General features: G+C 32.2%; 1 protein-coding gene across 3 annotated transcripts in view; it reads left to right on the top strand.

Annotated features, from left to right (window-relative positions):
- gdpd2 (glycerophosphodiester phosphodiesterase domain containing 2) overlaps nucleotides 1-15,221 on the top strand; it is an 80,971-nt gene extending 65,750 nt beyond the window's left edge. For all 3 annotated transcript variants that reach the window (XM_061900287.1, XM_061900288.1, XM_061900289.1), the window contains exons 9-16: nucleotides 297-379; nucleotides 4,918-5,077; nucleotides 5,146-5,343; nucleotides 5,411-5,559; nucleotides 10,004-10,151; nucleotides 10,217-10,299; nucleotides 10,373-10,398; nucleotides 13,286-15,221. In XM_061900287.1, the coding sequence (XP_061756271.1) occupies nucleotides 297-379; nucleotides 4,918-5,077; nucleotides 5,146-5,343; nucleotides 5,411-5,559; nucleotides 10,004-10,151; nucleotides 10,217-10,299; nucleotides 10,373-10,398; nucleotides 13,286-13,356 (918 nt within the window). In that variant the 3' untranslated portion in view covers nucleotides 13,357-15,221. The remainder of the gene's footprint in view (nucleotides 1-296; nucleotides 380-4,917; nucleotides 5,078-5,145; nucleotides 5,344-5,410; nucleotides 5,560-10,003; nucleotides 10,152-10,216; nucleotides 10,300-10,372; nucleotides 10,399-13,285) is intronic.
- The last annotated feature ends 5,593 nt before the right edge of the window (nucleotides 15,222-20,814 follow it).

Genomic DNA, 20,814 nt, shown 5'->3' with positions numbered 1-20,814 from the left:
AAAAAATCAGTGTATAAAAATTCAGTATATAAATTTCAAAGTACAAAAAAATCAGTGTTCAAAAATAAAGTATGTAACATTTCAGTTTAAAAAAACAGTTTTTCAATCCAATGTCCGCATGATATGATGTAAAAATATTTAGTTTAAAAAATTCAAATGCAAAAAATTCAATTACATAAATTTAATGTAAAAAAAAAAAAGAAGCTTTCGTAATAAAGACACAAATAAACCTCAAACAAAGCTTTTGGGATGAAGTTTGATGATTGTGTCTCACCTTCTGTCCTCACCGCCTTCAGTTGGCCCCTGAGAACACCATCATGGCCTTCCAGAGGAGCATCCAATGCGGCGTGACCGCCTTCGAGACAGACGTGCAGATGAGGTACACTCGCAGCATCACACGTCTCCATCCAAATTAAAATACATCTTTTTTTATATGAAATAGCAACTCAAAGGAAATTTTATATTCATATATACATATATATACATATGTAATATGTTTATATATGTGTATTATTTTTTTGCAAATAACCATTAACTTTAGAATTTGATGCCAGCAACACGTGACAAAGTAGTTGGGAAAGTTGGAAGTAAATACTGATAAAGTTAAGGAATGCTCATCAAACACTTATTTGGAACATCCCACAGGTGTGCAGGCTAATTGGGAACAGGTGGGTGCCCTGATTGGGTATAAAAACAGCTTCCCAAAAAATGCTCGGTCTTTCACAAGAAAGGATGGGGCGAGGTACACCCCTTTGTCCACAACTGCGTGAGCAAATAGTCAAACAGTTTAAGAACAACTTTTCTCAAAGTACAATTGCCAAAAAATTTGGGATTTCAACATCTACGGTCCATAATATCATCAAAAGGTTCAGAGAATCAGGAAAAATCACTCCACGCAAGCGGCATGGCCGGAAACCAACATTGAATGACAATGACCTTCGATCCCTCAAATGGCACTGTATCAAAAAACAACATCAATCTCTAAAGGATATCACCACATGGGCTCAGGAACACTTGAGAAAACCACTGTCACTAAATACAGTTGGTCGCTACATCTGTAAGTGCAAGTTAAAGCTCTACAATGCAAAGCGAAAGCCATTTATCAACAACATCCAGAAACGCCGCCGGCTTCTCTGGGCCCGAGATCATCTATGATGGACTGATACAAAGTGGAAAAGTGTTCTGTGGTCTGACGAGTCCACATTTCAAATTGTTTTTGGAAATATTCGACATCGTGTCATCCGGACCAAAGGGGAAGCGAACCATCCAGACTGTTATCAACGCAAAGTTGAAAAGCCAGCATGTGTGATGGTATGGGGGTGCATTAGTGCTCAAGGCATGGGTAACTTACACATCTGTGAAGGCACCATTAATGCTGAAAGGTACATACAGGTTTTGGAACAACTTATGCTGCCATCTAAGCAACGTCTTTTTCATGGATGTCCCTGCTTATTTCAGCAAGACAATGCCAAGCCACATTCAGCACGTGTTACAACAGCGTGGCTTCGTAAAAAAAGAGTGCGGGTACTTTCCTGGCCCGCCTGAAGTCCAGACCTGTCTCCCATGGAAAATGTGTGGCGCATTATGAAGCGTGAAATACGACAGCGGAGACCCCGGGCTGTTGAACGACTGAAGCTCTACATAAAACAAGAATGGGAAAGAATTCCACTTTCAAAGCTTCAACAATTAGTGTCCTCAGTTCCCAAACGTTTGAGTGTTGTTAAAAGAAAAGGTGATGTAACACAGTTGTGAACATGCCCTTTCCCATCTACTTTGGCTTGTGTTGCAGCCATGAAATTAAATTCAAAGTTAATTATTATTTGCAAAAAAAATTTTTTTTTATCAGTTTGAACATCAAATATGTTGTCTTTGTAGTGCATTCAATTGAATATCAGTTGAAAAGGATTTGCAAATCATTGTATTCCATTTCTATTTATATCTAACACAATTTCCCAACTCATATGGAAACGGGGTTTATATATATATATATATATATATATATATATATATATATATATATATATATATATATATATATATATATATATATATATATATATATATATATATATATATATATATATATATATATATATATATATATATATATATATATATATATACATATATATATATATACATATATATATATGTATGTATGTATGTATGTATGTATGTATGTATGTATATACATATATATGTATATATTATATATGTATATATGTATGTGTGTATATATATATATATATATATATATATATACAGAGGTGGGTAGTAACGCGCTACATTTACTCCGTTACATTTACTTGAGTAACTTTTGAGATAAATTGTAGTTTTTATGCAACATACTTTTACTTTTACTTGAGTATATTTATGGAGAAGAAACGCTACTTTTACATCGTTCCATTTATCTACATTCAGCTCGCTACTCGCTACATTTTTTAATCGATCTATTAATGTTTGTTTTGGTTAATGACAGAGCTTCAAAGTAGAATCTACGCATGCCTGCGTTTCACCAATCACATGCAGTCACTGGTGACGTTGGAGCAATCAAACAGAGCCAGGCGGTCATATGACCCGACTTAAACAAGATTAAAAACGTGATGGGGTGTTACCATTTAGTGGTCAATTGTACGGAATATGTACTGTACTGTGCAATCTACTAATAAAAGTTTCAATCAATCAATCAAAAGTGTAAAGGAAAAAAGACACTTTTTATTTCAACCGTACTTCCCGTCAAAAGCCTAAAGACTGATCGCACAGTTCCTGTCTTCACAATAAAAGTGCCGCTCCATCGCGCCTGCGCTAACAAAATAAGAGTCTCCGAAAGCCAGCGCAAACAAGCTCGCAAGCTACGCCGTTTGCCGCCAATGTATTTCTTGTAAAGTGTATAAAAACAAACATGGAAGCTGGACAGATAAGAGTTCAAAAACCAACGACTTTCATGTGGTATTAGACAGAAAAGAGGAACTTTTTTTCTCCTCCATTTGAAAACGTGGACGTCTGATTCCAATCAATGCAAGTCATCAAAATCAGGTAATACACCAACTTATATTCTTGTCTTCATGAAAGATAGGAATCTATATGTTAAACATGCATGTATATTCATTAAAACACCTTCAACATGTAAACAAAAACGGCAAAATAAATAAATATAAATTATATACTGTATATGTAAATGTATGTATATATATATATATATATATATATATATATATATATATATACACACACACATATATGATATGTGTGTGTACAAATGATATGTGTGTGTATTTATATGTATATATGAGGTAGATCACCTCGACTTGGTCATTTACTAAGTAATTGATAAACGTTGAAAAACTTATTGGGGTGTTCCCATTTAGTGGTCAATTGTAGGGAATATGTACTGTACTGTGCAATCTACTAATACAAGTTTTAATCAATCAATCTATCAATCAAATCAATGAATGCCTACTGAGGCTATGGTGCTGTTAAGTTATTGTGGCTCAATGTGCCATTTTTTTATTTTAATGTACTATTATTTAAATAAATAAATGATAAATGGGTTGTACTTGTATAGCGCTTTTCTACCTTCAAGGTACTCAAAGCGCTTTGACACTACTTCCACATTTACCCATTCACACACACATTCACACACTGACGGAGGGAGCTGCCATGCAAGGCGCCAACCAGCACCCGTCAGGAGCAAGTGTGAAGTGTCTTGCTCAGGACACAACGGACGTGACCAAGTTGGTACTAGGTGGAATTTGAACCAGGGACCCTCGGGTTGCGCACGGCCACTCTCCCACTGCGCCACGCCGTTAATATATATTATTGTTTTAGTCGCTTAAGAGATATTCCTGGCTCTGAATTTGCTCATTGCTATTTTTATGTTTGTGTGCATTATTTGTTGCCGTAATCAGGTTACTCATCAGTTACTCAGTACTTGAGTAGTTTTTTCACAACATACTTTTTACTTTTACTCAAGTAAATATTTGGGTGACTACTCCTTACTTTTACTTGAGTAATAAATCTTTAAAGTAACAGTACTCTTACTTGAGTACAATTTCTGGCTACTCTACCCACCTCTGGATATATATATTTATGTATGTATATATACATATATATATGTGTATATTCATATATAAATGCATGTATATATATACAGTATGTGTATGTATGTATATATATATATATATACATACATATATATATACAAACATATATGTATATATATATATAAATGTATGCATGTGTGTACGTATGTATATATATATATATATATATATATATATATATATGTGTGTGTGTGTGTGTGTGTGTGTGTGTGTGTGTGTGTGTGTGTGTATGTGTGTTTGTGCATACATATATATATACATATATATATATATATACATATATATGTATGTGTGTATGTATACGTATATATAGTCATACATACATATATACACATAGGTATGTATATATATATACATACATGTTACATAAATGTATGTATATATGTATATATATATATATATATATATATATATATGTGTGTGTATATATATATTTATGTATGAATATGTTGCATATGGATGTATGTATGTATATTTATATATGAAATATGAAAAATATTAATTGCATTCATTTATTTTAAATCGAATGAAATACTTTGTTATCAAGCAAAAAACTACTTGGAAGGTTTTATTTACATTATGAAAAAAAAGAATACAGCTTAGATTGTTGGTGCTTATTGACCATATCCTTCCTGTCAGATAAAACATGTCTCCTTCAAGAAACAAAGTATCAATATAATAAAATAGAAACTATGTGTGGCATATTTAAATTTTTCATTATCCTGTCCACATCTGGTAAAATTGCCGACCTTGCATAAAAATATGAGTGAGGCCGTTATCTCCAAAAAGTGATTACTTTGCGTTTGTCAACCAGCAAGGACGGAGTTCCTTTCTTGATGCACGACAAAGGCCCGGGCTTTTTGAGGCGGACCACCGACGTGGAAGAGAAGTTTCCGGGCCAACACATCGAGTATAGCAATCAGCTGACCTGGGAGCAGTTACAGAGCCTGAATGCAGGGGAATGGTTCCTGCAGGTGAGGAACGCTCACGCGGTTCTTCATGCCCGTTTGCGGTCTTGCTAAATCAAACGCTCCTTTCCCAGACGGATCCTTTCTTCTCACTGTCCCAGTTGTCTGCAGAGGACAGGGAAGAAGCCAGAAACCAAACAATACCGTCTTTAGTGCAGCTCCTTCACCTTGCTGAGCATCACAACGTCTCTGTTTTATTCGACCTGTACGGTTCTGCCCAGGTTTCCGATGTAGTCCAGACCATCCTGAACTCCAAGGTGGACCCGAGCCTGGTATGGAGCTCATGTCTCACCGTCAATATGTCTTAGTATGATATTAAAACCTTCCTGTGGACATCAGGTCCTCTGGCTTCCTTCCGATGGGAGACTGGACGCCAGGTCGAGGGCTCCAGGGTTCACCCAGGTCTACGACGATGAAGAACACATGCGCAACGACGGGGGAAACCACCTCAATCTGCACTACGGCAAGCTGAGCATGTCAGAGATTGGGTAAGGTCCACCTTAAAACTATTCTGAGAGAACTGTTCATTGGTGCAGTACTGCCGCCGCTCTCAAGGGGCAACAGCGAGGCGTGCGGAGGAGAGTGGCGTGTAAAGAGGGTACGGCCGACTAGACGACCGCCGCCATGTTTGCTACCAAGGATGTGTGCGGCTCTGCCCGAGTGCATGCAACTGCTGTCGTTTTGACGTTAGTTTTTCTGACAAAATAAACTAAAATAATACTTTATATATAGTTGTAAATATAGTCCAGCTCATTAACTTGCAAAAAAACATGCTTTTATTTTGTAAACGTACTCCAGTTCACAAACTTACAATTAAAACATGCTTTTATTTTGTAAGCGTACTCTAGCTCATGAACTTACAATAAAATGCGCTTTTATTTTGTAAACAAACTCAAGTTCATAAACGTACAATAAAACATACTTTTATTTTGTAAACATACTCCAGTTCATAAACTTACAATAAACATGCTTTTATTTTGTAAACATAGTCCAGCTCATGAACTTACAATGAAACATGCTTTTATTTTGTAAACATACTCCAGCTCATAAATTTACAATAAAACATGCTTTTATTTTGTAAACATACTCCAGCTCATAAACTTACAATTAATCATGCTTTTATTTTCTAAACTTACCCCTGCTCATTAGCTTACAATAAAACATATTTTTATTTTGTAGACATACTTGAGCTCATTATTTAATAAAACATATTTTTATTTTCTCCACAACGGATCGATACAACGTCCGCATTACTGAAGACGCCGCACCGATCCGCCTGTCGATCTCACGATCCACTCTTCCCCCACTCGTGAACAAGACTCCTAGGTACTTGAACTCCTCCACTTGGGGCAGGGTCTCCTCCCCAACCCGGAGATGGCACTCCACCCTTTTCCGGGCGAGAACCATGGACTCGGACTTGGAGGTGCTGATTCTCATTCCGGTCGCTTCACACTCGGCTGCGAACCGATCCAGTGAGAGCTGAAGATCCCGGCCAGATGAAGCCATCAGGACTACATCATCTGCAAAAAGCAGAGACCTAATCCCGTGGCCACCCAACCGGAACCCCTCAACGCCTTGACTGCGCCTAGAAATTCTGTCCATAAAAGTTATGAACAGAATCGGTGACAAAGGACAGCCTTGGCGGAGTCCAACCTTCACTGGAAACGTGTCCGACTTACTTGTATCGATCCGTTGTGGTGAAGAAGGAGCTGAGCCGGAAGGCAAAGCTCTCAATTTACCGGTCGATCTACGTTCCCATCCTCACCTATGGTCATGAGCTTTGGGTCATGACCGAAAGGATAAGATCACGGGTACAAGCGGCCGAAATGAGTTTCCTCCGCCGGGTGGCGGGGCTCTCCCTTAGAGATAGGGTGAGAAGCTCTGCCATCCGGGAGGAGCTCAACGTAAAGCCGCTGCTCCTCCACATCGAGAAGAGCCAGATGAGGTGGTTCGGGCATCTGGTCAGGATGCCACCCGAACGCCTCCCTAGGGATGTGTTTAGGGCACGTCCAGCTGGTAGGAGGCCACGGGGAAGACCCAGGACACGTTGGAAAGACTATGTCTCCCGGCTGGCCTGGGAACGCCTCGGGATCCCCCGGGAAGAGGTAGACGAAGTGGCTGGAGATAGGGAAGTCTGGGCTTCCCTGCTTAGGCTGCTGCCCCCGCAACCCGACCTCGGATAAGCGGAAGATGATGGATGGATGGATGGATATTTTTATTTTGTAAATATAACATTAACTCACAATAAACATGCTTTTATTTTGTAAACATACTCCAGTTCATAAACTTACAATAAAACATGCTTTTATTTCTAAACATACTCCAGCTCATTAGCTTACAAGAAAAAATGCTTTTATTTTGTAAACATACTCCAGCTCCTTAACTCACAATAAAACATGCTTTTATTTTGTAAACATACTCCAGCTCATAAACTTACATTAAAACATGCTTTTATTTTCTAAACATACTCCAGCTCATTAACTTACAATAAAACATCCTTTTATTTTACAAACATAGTCCTGTTCATAAACTTACAATAAAACGCGCTTTTAGTTTGTAAAAATACTCCAGCTCATGAGCTTACAATAAAACATGCTTTTATTTTGTAAACATACTCCAGCTCATAAACTTACAATAAAACATGTTTTTATTTTCTAAACATACTCCAGCTCATTAACTTACAATAAAACATCCTTTTATTTTACAAACATAGTCCTGTTCATAAACTTACAATAAAACACGCTTTTAGTTTGTAAACATAGTCCAGCTCATGAACTCACAATAAAACATGCTTTTATTTTGTAAACATACTCCAGTTCATAAACTTACAATCAAACATGCTTTTATTTTGTAAACATACTCCAGCTCATAAACTTACAATTAATCATGCTTTTATTTTCTAAACTTACCCCAGCTCATTAACTTACAATAAAAGATATTTTTATTTTGTAAACATACTTGAGCTCATTAACTTACAATAAAACATATTTTTATCTTGTAAACATAACATTAACTCACAATAAAACATGCTTTTATTTTGTAAACATACTCCTGTTCATAAACTTACAATAAAACATGCTTTTATTTTTAAACATACTCCAGCTCATTAGCTTACAAGAAAAAATGCTTTTATTTTGTAAACATACTCCAGCTCCTTAACTCACAATAAAACATGCTTTTATTTTGTAAACATACTCCAGCTCATAAACTTACATTAAAACATGCTTTTATTTTCTAAACATACTCCAGCTCATTAACTTACAATAAAACATCCTTTTATTTTACAAACATAGTCCTGTTCATAAACTTACAATAAAACGCGCTTTTAGTTTGTAAAAATACTCCAGCTCATGAGCTTACAATAAAACATGCTTTTATTTTGTAAACATACTCCAGCTCATAAACTTACAATAAAACATGCTTTTATTTTCTAAACATACTCCAGCTCATTAACTTACAATAAAACATCCTTTTATTTTACAAACATAGTCCTGTTCATAAACTTACAATAAAACGCGCTTTTAGTTTGTAAACATAGTCCAGCTCATGAACTCACAATAAAACATGCTTTTATTTTGTAAACATACTCTAGCTCATAAACATACAATAAAACATACTTTTATTTTGTAAACATACTCCAGTTCATAAACTTACAATCAAACATGCTTTTATTTTGTAAACATACTCCAGCTCATAAACTTACAATAAAACATGCTTTTATTTTCTAAATGCATTCCAGCTCATAAACTTACAATAAAACATGCTTTTATGTTGTAAACATACTCCAGTTCATAAACTTACAATAAAACATGCTTTTATTTTGTAAACATATTCTAGCTCTTGAACTTAAAATAAAACATGTTTTTATTTTGTAAATATATTCTATCTCATGAACTTACAATCAAACATGCTTTTATCTTCGAAATGTACTCCAGCTCATTAACTTACAATTAAACATGCTTTTATATTTTAAACAAACTCCAGTTCATAAACTTACAATAAAACATGCTTTTATTTTGTAAACATACTCCCGCTCATAAACTTACAATGAAACATGTTTTTTATTTTATAAACACATTCTAGCTCATGAACCTACAATAAAACATGCTTTTATTTTCTAAACATACTCCAGCTCATGAACTTACAATACAACATACTTTTATTTTCTAAACGTACTCCAGCTCATTAACTTACAAATAAACATGCTTTTATTTTTTGAACATACTCCAGTTCATTAACTTACAATAAAACATGCTTTTATTTTTTAAACATATTCTAGCTCATGAACTTACAATAAAACATTTTTTTATTTTGTAAACATACTCCAGTTCATAAACTTACAATAAAACATGCTTTTATTTTCTGAATGTACTCCAGCTCATTAACTTACAATAAAACATGCTTTTATTTTGTAAACGTACTCCAGCTCATTAACTTACAATTAAACATGCTTTTATTTTTTAAACAAACTCCAGTTCATAAACTTACAATAAAACATGCTTTTATTTTGTAAACATATTCTATCTCATGAACTTAAAATCAAACATGCTTTTATGCTGTAAACATACTCCCACTCATCAACTTACAATAAAACATGCTTTTATTTTGTAAACATATTCAATCTCATGAACTTACAATCAAACATGCTTTTATTCTGTAAACATACTCCCGCTCATGAACTTACAATAAAACATGTTTTTATTCTGTAAACATACTCCCGCTCATGAACTTATAATAAAACATGTTTTTATTCTGTAAACATACTCCCGCTCATGAACTTATAATAAAACATGCTTTTATTCTGTAAACATACTCCAGCTCATAAACCTGCAATGAAGCATGACAACAGGAGAAATCCTATCACTGTTTGCAGTTCCTCAGTGGTTATTGAGACTGCAGTCTGCAGACTGAGGTGTTGTTGTCCTCTGACAGGGATCTCCGCCAACAGAACATCTCACTGAACCTGTGGGTGGTCAACCACTCCTGGCTCTTCTCCCTCCTGTGGTGTGCCGGGGCAAGCTCCGTGACCACCAACACCTGCCACCTGCTGGGGGACATGGAGGGTCCCGACTGGGTCTTGGTGAGTGGCTGAGTGACCACGGCGCCGAGTCGGCCTCTTCCCGTCCTCACCCGTGTGCGTTTCAGCCTCCTGGGACGTACACCGCCATGTGGATGTCAGTGGACCTCCTATCTGTGGTGATGATGCTGGTCATCTACTTCCTCAAGCGGTAAGACGGTGTTTGGAATGTGGAAGACGTGGACACAGAAACTTGTTTGGGACTGATTCTGTCAATCTCACAGGAAACCTTGCTGCTGCCACGGAAACGGTATAGTGTGCTGTTTTATTGCTATTATATTTGCATTTCCTCCATAATACAATACAATATAACACCATACTATATAATATAACATAATATAATGTACAATACAATAAAATATTACACAATTTTATATGAATATAATATTATATTAATGTTATATTAATATATTATACAATAAAATATGATATTATATAAATAAATGATAAATGGGTTGTACTTGTATAGCGCTTTTCTACCTTCAAGGTACTCAAAGCGCTTTGACACTACTTCCACATTTACCCATTCACACACACATTCACACACTGATGGAGGGAGCTGCCATGCAAGGCGTTAACCAGCACCCATCAGGAGCAAGGGTGAAGTGTCTTGCTCAGGACACAACGGACGTGACGAGGTTGGTTCTAGGTGGGATTTGAACCAGGGACCCTCGGGTTGCGCACGGCCACTTTCCCACTGCGCCACCCCGTTATACAATATAATGTTTTATTAATGCAATACAATGTATTATTCAATTATTTTTCTAATATTATACAATATGATGTACAATAATAATAATATAATATTATGTCATATTAATATAATATTATATTAATAGAAGCAGCTCCAGCACCCCCCGTGACCCCCAACGGGACAAGCGGTAGAAAATGGATGGATGGATTATATAACATTATATTATATCAATATTGTATAATATTTTACTATATTGATATTAGATGATATGAAAAGGACAAGCGGTAGAAAATGGACGGATGGATGATATTATATTCATGTTATATAATATATTATATTAATATTAAATAATACATACATTATTATTAAATATATAATATTTTACTATATTGATATTAGATGATATGAAAGGGACAAGCGGTAGGAAATGGATGGATGGATGATATTATCTTCATATTATATAATATATTATATTAATATTAAATAATATATACATTATTTTTAAATAATAAATTAATATTATATAATATTTTACTATATTGATATTAGATGATATGAAAGGGACAAGCAGTAGAAAATGGATGGATGGATGATATTATATTCATATTCATATGGGGATGGTGTGGCGCAGTGGAAGAGTGGCCGTGCGCAACCCGGGCGTCCCTGGTTCAATCCCCACTTAGTACCAACCTCGTCACGTCCGTGTGTCCTGAGCAAGACACTTCACCCTTGCTCCTCATGGGTGCTGATTAGCTACTTGCATGGCAGCTCCCTCCATCAGTGTGTGAATGTGTGTGTGAATGGGTAAATGTGGAAGTAGCGTCAAAGCGCTTAGAGTACTTTGAAGGTAGAAATGCGCTATACAAGTACAACCCATTTATCATTTATATTATATTATATTAATATTAAATAATATATACATTAATATTAAATAACAAATCAATATTATATAATATTTGGCTTTATTGATATTAGATGATATGAAAGGGCCAAGCGGTAGGAAATGGATGGATGGATGATATTATATTCATATTATATAATATATTAATATTAAATAATATATACATTATTATTAAATAATAAATTAATATTATATAATATTTTACTATATTGATATTAGATGATATGAAAGGGACAAGCAGTAGGAAATGGATGGATGGATGATATTATATTCATGTTATATAATATATTATATTAATATTAAATAATACATACATTATTATTAAATATATAATATTTTACTATATTGATATTAGATTATATGAAAGGGACAAGCGGTAGAAAATGGATGGATGGATGATATTATCTTCATATTATATAATATATTATATTAATATTAAATAATATATACATTATTTTTAAATAATAAATTAATATTATATAATATTTTACTATATTGATATTAGATGATATGAAAGGGACAAGCAGTAGAAAATGGATGGATGGATGATATTTTATTCATATTATATAATATATTATATTAATATTAAATAATATAAACATTAATATTAAATAACAAATCAATATTATATAATATTTGGCTATATTGATATGAGATGATATGAAAGGGACAAGCGGTAGGAAATGGATGGATGGATGATATTATATTGATATTATATAATATATTAATATTAAATAATATATACATTATTATTAAATAATACATTAATATTATATAATATTTTACTATATTGATATTAGATGATATGAAAGGGACAAGCAGTAGGAAATGGATGGATGGATGATATTATATTCATATCATATAATATACTATATTGATATTAAATAATATATACATTAATATTAAATACAAAATCAATGTTACATAATATATTGCTATATTGATATTAGATGATATGAAAGGGGCAAGCGGTAGAAAATGGATGGATGGATGATATTATATTCATATTATATAATGTATTATATTAATATTAAATACTATATACATTAATTTTAAATAACAAATCAATATTATATCATATTTTGCTATATTGATATTAGATGATATGAAAGGGACAAGCGGTAGAAAAGGGATGGATGGATGATATTATATTCATATTATATACTATATTAATATTAAATAATATATACATTAATATTGAATACCACATTATATTCATATTGTATAGTACATTATATTATATTAAAAACATAATATTACATTCATATTATATAATATATTATATTCATTTCATATAATATACTATAATATCACATTAATATTATATAATATAGCATTATATTCATGTTATATACTATAATATTATATTAATATAATACAATGTAATGTCATGTAATATTATAAAATATAACATATCAAATACTAAAATCAAAATATATGTGTAACAACTTGGAAGCACATGATATGCAAACTTTTTAGGTCTCCAAATATTATTATTATTATCATGGTTTTTGTATTGATATTGTCTTTTGAATTTTTCAGTGTCAAAGAAAGAAAGGACAAAACTGTCCTGGAACCAGAGAGAACTTTCTCCCTTCTTAGCGGCCGTGTAGTTTGTCACACCGCAGCAGCATATCACCTGTAGTTTGTTACACCGCAGCAGCATATCACGTGTAGTTTGTTACACCGCAGCAGCATATCACGTGTAGTTTGTTACACCGCAGCAGTATATCACGCACTATCACAATGTTTATGAGGCAGAGATGAAAGTTTTGTACATCCTTTCACTGTGTTTTATACAGAGTTAACAATTACTGGAATTACCGTATTTTTCGGACCATGGGGTCTATTCCGGTCTATTTTTATACAAAAAGGCGCACTGGATTATAAGGCGCATTAAAGGAGTCATATTATTATGATTTTTTTCTAAAAGTAAAATACTCTTTTGTGGTTCTTTGCTCAAAATGTTGCATAGATGATGTTTTGCAAGCTGCTTTCTGACCGTCTCTTTTACTATGCGCCGCTTTGCGGTCGGTTTTATCTACCTGGCTCAGCTTCGACAGCGTCTTCTCACCCGTCCAGGTTGTTTTTAAGCGCTTCCAAAGCGAGTCTACTGACAGATATAAGTTAGAACTATGCGATAAATGTGCATGTACGAGCCAGTCTGCCCGCGTTTTGACTACAATGGCGGAGGAGCGTAAGGCACAATCGGATGGTATGTGCAACTTTCCTCAACGGGTGACGGCACAAACAGGTCGTTTAAAGGAAGTATGAAGGAAGGCAATATTGTAGACTTGTACGGTATACCGGTACTAGTGTAGTACCGCCATACTAATAAATGATATTCGGTACTATACCAACGTGAAATAGTAGTCGTAATGAGCCGTAAAATCCATCAAGTAAAGTCGTACTAAAACTACTAAAACATTTTGACAGATTTTTGAGCGCCGTGTGCAATGTTCTTCATTCTCAATGGAACATTTAAAAGTTTTGGTGTTTTTTACTGCCATCATATTGCAGTCTACATGTATATTGCCAAAAGTATTTGGCCACCTGCCTTGACTCACATATGAATTTGAAGTGCCATCCCATTCCTAATCCATATTGTTCAAAATGATGTGGGTCCACCTTTTGCGGCTACTACAGCTCTTCTGGGAAGGCTGTCCACAAGGTTGCGGAGTGCGTTTTATAGGAATTTTCCAGCATTCTTGTAAAAGCACATTGGTGAGGTCACACAGTGATGTTGGTGGAGAAGGTTTGGCTCTCAATCCGCGATCTAAATCATCCCCAAAGGTGTTCTATCGGGTTCAGGTCAGGACTTTGTGCAGGCCAGTCAAGTTAATCCACACCGGACTCTGTGTCGCTCTGGAATAACCTGCCTCGAATCCTAAGTCTCCATGCCTAAGTGCTTGATTTGATACACCATTAGCACACCTCATTCTGATCATTTGGATGGGTGGCCAAATACTTTTGGCAATATAGTGCATCTCGTGTGTGTGACTGCCATCTACTGGTCACACTTATCATTACATTATGTACCAAATAAAACAGCTTCGAGGTCGGTAAGCACAACCAGAATGATGTCGTACGTTAGGCACACCGGCTTATAAGGCGTATTGTCGAGTTTTGAGAAGATGAAAGGATTTTAAGTCCGAAAAATACTTTAAGTTGTGTAACCCAACTGAAAGGCAAAAGTTTTTTGACTCTTTTCTTGTGTAATGTCAGCCATTTAATCATTTAGATGTTTTTTGTTTTTTTTATGGAAATGTGAATCAGTGCAATCAAACTTTATTCCAAAATCCTGATTGCAACATCACCTGACCAACAATGCATGCTGGGAAAAGCCAAATGCCAAAAGCCCGTTTTTAAAGTGCAATTAGATGCCAGGGTAATTGCCAAGAAAACACTGTTACATATTAATAACACGTGCATTCAAATAGTGGAAGAAAGCATTGTGATTAAAAATGAGTCAAATGTCTGCTTATTTTCTTTACTTTTTAGTTTTTCCACTACGAATAAAAGTACCAATTGTGGCCCACGGCTTTTCTTTTTTTTAAAGTCTAAGAATACATTTGAAGGCTCCAAGCCCATTACAAATAATGTACAAGGAAGAAGAATCCTGATAAATGCGGCATAATCTTCAAAACCCAAAACCAGTGAAGTTGTCACGTTGTGTAAATGGTAAATAAAAAGAAAATAGAAGGATTTGCAAATCCTTTTCAACGTATATTTAATTGAATAGACTGCGAAGACAAGATACTTAACGTACAGTTTGTCGTTTCATCTGTAAGTGCAAGTTAAAAACTCTACTATGCAAGTCATTTATCAACAACACCCAGAAACGCCGGCCGAGCTCATCTAAGATGGACTGATGCAAAGTGGAAAGGTGTTGTGTGGTCTAGCGAGTCCACATTTCAAATTGTTTTTGGAAACTGTGGACAACCAAAGAGGTAAAGAACCATCTGGACTGTTCAAAAGCCAGCATGTGTGATGGTATGGGGGTGTATTGGTGCCCAAGGCATGGGTGACTTACACATCTGTGAAGGCACCATTAACGCTGAAAGGTCCATACAGGTTTTGGAACAACATATGCTGCCATCTAAGCGCCCTCTTTTTCATGCACGCCCCTGCTTATTTCAGCAAGACAATGCCAACCCTTGTGTTAAAACAGCGTGGCTTTTTATAGTAAAAGAGTGCGGGTACTATACTGGCCTGCCTGTAGTCCAGACCTGTCTCCAATTGAAAATGTGTGAAGCCTAAAATACTACAACAGAGACCCTACACTGTTAAACAACTTAAGCTGTACATCAAGCAAGAATGGGAAAGAATTCCACTTCAAAAATGTGTCTCCTCAGTTCCCAAACCTTTACTGAGTGTTGTTAAAAGGAAAGGCCATTGTAACACAGTGGTAAAAATGCCCATGTGACAACTTTTTTGCAACGTGTTGCTGCCATTAAATTATACGTTAATGATTATTTGCAAAACAAAAGAAGTTTCTCAGTGTGAACATGAAATATCTTGTCTTTGCAGTCTATTCAATTGAATATAAGTTGAAAAGGATTTGCAAATCATTGTATTCTCTTTTTATTTACCATTTACACAAGATGACAACTTCACTGGCTTTGGGGTTTGTATCATATATTCAGCAAATTGTCAACCGTGTCAACTTTATTGATATTATTTGATGTATTTATTCAGTTGTCTGAATGAGCGAAGAAAGTGAAAAAATGCGTTAAACGTAAAAAAGGGTCGAGATTAAATAAACTCTCATATGTGATGTTCTGTATTTATTATTTATTCCTGTGTAAATTACAAAATAAATGAATACTAGTCACTAATACATAAACCTATATATTTAAACATCAATTTAATATATTTATTATTTTTAATTCACTGCCCAAAAAATTAATACAACTTTGAAAAAATTAGGTATTTTTTCAATAACATAGTTATTATTTTTATTTTTTTTTCAAGAATATTCAATTGCTCTGTTGATTGCTATTCTGGATGTTGCTGTGCTGGGTTTGTATTGCATTGTTATTCTATTATTGTGTATTATTTTGTTGGGACTGATTAATTAAAAAAACATTTTAAATAAACATTCCCCAAAAATTATTATTGAAAAACTGTGTGTTTCTTTGTATTGTATTATTATTCTATTATTGTGTATTATTTTGTTGCGACTGATTAATTAAAAAAAATATTTGAAAAAAATATTCCCCCAAAATTATATTTGAAAAACGTTTTGTTTATTTGTATTGTATTATTATTATATTATTGTGTATTATTTTGTTGCGACTGATTAATTAAAATAATTTTTTTTAAAAATATCCCCCCAAAAATTATATTTGAAAAACTATTTGTTTGTTTGTATTGTATTATTATTCTATTATTGTGTATTATTTTGTTGCAGCTGATTAATTAAAAAAGATATTTGAAAAAAATATTCCCCAAAAAATATATTTGAAAAACCTTTTGTTGGTTTGTATTGTATTATCATTCTATTATTGTGTGTTATTTTGTTGGGACTGATTAATAAAATAACTTTAAAAAATATTCCCCAAAAAATTATATTTGAAAAACTATGTGTTTGTTTGTATTGTATTATTATTATATTATTGTGTATTATTTTGTTGGGACTGATTAATTAAAATTATTTAGAAAAATATTCCACAAAAATTATATTTCAAAAACTGTTTGTTTGTGTTTGTATTGCATTATTATTCTATTATTGCATTATTATTCTATTATTGTGTATTATTTTGTTGGGACTGATTATTTAAAAACATATTTTAAATAATCATTCCCCAAAAATTATATTTGAAAAATAATGTGTTTGTTTGTTTTGTATTATAATTCCATTATTGTGTATTATTTTGTCGCGACTGATTAATTAATATAATCTTAAAAAATATTCCCAAAAATGTATATTTGAAAAACTATTTGTTTGTTTGTATTGAAGTTTTATTCTATTATTGTGTATTATTTTTTTGGGACTGAATGATTAAAAAAATATTTAAAAAAAATATTCCCAACAATTATATACTTGAAAATCTATTTGTTTGTTTGTATTGTATTATAATTCTATTATTGTGTGTTATTTTCTTGGAACTGATGAATCAAAATATTTATTTTAAGTATTCCCCCAAAATTATATTTGAAAAACGATTTGTTTGTATTGCATTGCATTATTATATTATTGTGTATTATTTTGTTGGGACTGATTAATTAAAACAATATTTTAAATAAACATTCCCTAAAAATTATATTTGAAAAACAATTTGTTTGTTTGTTTTGTATTATTATTATTATATTATTGTGTATTATTTTGTTGGGACTGATTAATTCAAATAACTGAAAACAATATTCCCCAAAAATTATTTTTGAAAAACTATGTGTTTGTTTGTATTGTATTATTATTCTATTATTGTGTATTATTTTGTTGGTACTGAATAATTAAAAAAAAGAAGTAAAAATCATATTCCCCCAAAATTATTTAAACATTTTTTTTTTGTTTGTTGGCATTGTGTTATTATTCTATTATTGTGTATTATTTTGTTGTGACTGATTAATAAAAAAAAAATATTAAAAAAATATTTTCAAAAAAATTATATTTGATAAACCAGCTGTTTGTTTGTTTTGTATTATAATTCTATTATTGTGTGTTATTTTGTTGGGACTGTTTAATTTTTTTAATTTTTTTTTTATTAATTTTTTTTTAATATTCCCAAAAAATAATAATTGAAAAACTATTGCAAGCTATTAAAATACAGTATTGTCATTTTTATTTTAACACTAATACACCGTATGTTTTTAGTAATTATCTGCAAAAAACGAGTTGAGACACCACTGCAGTTACGTTTATGTTAATATTTATCATTGAATTGTTTAACCCTGTATTAAATTTTAACTATCATCAATTTTATTATTTTGACCTTTTTATTTGCTCTAATTTTTCCAGTCCTTAACAAAAATATATGGCTGTCAAAATGAAGGAGTTAACTCAAGCAATTAATCACAAACAATTATTGCAATAATCTTGTACCCCCTTAGATAATGTCTAGCCAAAACTGAAAGAACTTTAGTTCCAACTGTTAAGTTTGTGCAAATAAATGACATTTCTTCAAGTAAAATGTTTCAAAACGTTACTGCTTGACCTTCTGCTGATAAAATTGCATTGATGTACAAATATTGGGGTCTTTTTTTAAGCTAATTTAAAATATGCAAGAGAGTAATCACCTGTGATTAACCATAATTCATCCATATTCCAAAATGTGAGCAATGTGATTTAAAAAAACAATAATAATTTGATCAAACAAGTCATGTTTATTGATGAGATATTGGCACAGGTTTGAATGAGTTCAATAACTTATGTTATGCAAATGTTTACTAATTCACAACTGAGACATAATTTCATCAAAAGGCCTTCAAAAGGTTCGAATAAAATAGAAAAAAACTAGTTTGATATTTTTGTTTCGGTCTGAACTTCTTTGAGAGATTTGAGCGAATAAAGAAATACATTTTATTTTGGGCTTTGGTGTGTTGTTGTATAAATTCCAGTGTAGAAATAAGGTGAAAGAAATAGACGTAAAATTGTATGATTTTTCTTTCTTTGGAAGTGAAGCGAATTATATCTATATAGTGCTTTTCTCTAGACACCTAAAGTGCTTTACGTAGTGGAAGCCAGGATGTACATTTTGAAGGTTTAAACCAGCGTGGGTGGCACTGGGAGCCGGTGGGTCAAGTGTCTTGCCCAAGGACACACCGGCAGGGAGGAGTATGGCAGGAGCGGGGATCGAGCCTGGAACCCTCAAGTTGCTGGCTCAGCCGCTCTACCAACTGAAAATCATGTGTAACGGAAATTTGTGTGTTTGTATATATATATATATATATATTTATATATATATATATATGTGTATATATATATATGTGTATATATATATATATATGTGTATATATATATATATATATATATATGTGTATATATATATATATATATATATATATGTATATATATATATATATATATATATATATATATATATATATATATATATATATATATATATATATATATATATATATATATATATGTATGTATGTGTATATATATATGTGTATATATATGTATATATACATATATATATATATATATATATGTATGTATATATATGTATATATATATATATACATACATATATGTATACATATATATGCAGGAAGCAAATGACATTATAGATTATATGATATATATATACATATATATATATATATACTGTATATATGCATGTATATAGATATATGTATATATCTATATACATATATCTATCTATATACATATATATATGTATATATACGTATGTAGACATACATATATATGTATACATACCGTATATACTGTACAAATATATACACACATATATGTACATATGTATATATATATGTGTACATATAAATATACATATATACATATATATGTACATATGTATATATACATGTGTACATATAAATATACATATATATACATGTGTACATATAAATATACATATATATATGCATGTGCATATATATACATAAATATGTACATACATATGTATGTAGTTATGTACATATTTACATATGTATACAGTATATGTATAAATAAGTGGGAATATATATAATTCTATACATATAAATATACATATATGTATACATACATATATATATACATATATATATATATATATATATATATATATATATACATACATATACAGTATACATACATGTATATATGTATACATATATATACACAGAAAAATAAATTATATTTATATATATATATATATATATATATATATATATATATATATATATATATATATATATATATATATATATATATGTTAGTGAAGAAAGTAATTGGCTTTATGCAAATGTGGCCTTCAAAATAATGTTATCGAATATATATATATCTGCCATACAGTATAGGTTGATATGCAATGTTAGGCATCCCACCGCTAGAGGGCACCAAAGGCAATCCTTTCGCAAATGACAGCATTGAGCAGGATTGCGGTAGAGGAAAAAAAAAA

The sequence above is a fragment of the Nerophis ophidion genome, linkage group LG05 (genome assembly GCF_033978795.1).
Source record: "Nerophis ophidion isolate RoL-2023_Sa linkage group LG05, RoL_Noph_v1.0, whole genome shotgun sequence".
In the NCBI taxonomy this organism is placed as follows: Eukaryota; Metazoa; Chordata; class Actinopteri; order Syngnathiformes; family Syngnathidae; genus Nerophis; species Nerophis ophidion.
Note: the sequence above shows the minus strand (reverse complement) of the source record. Positions and strands in the feature narration are given on the sequence as shown.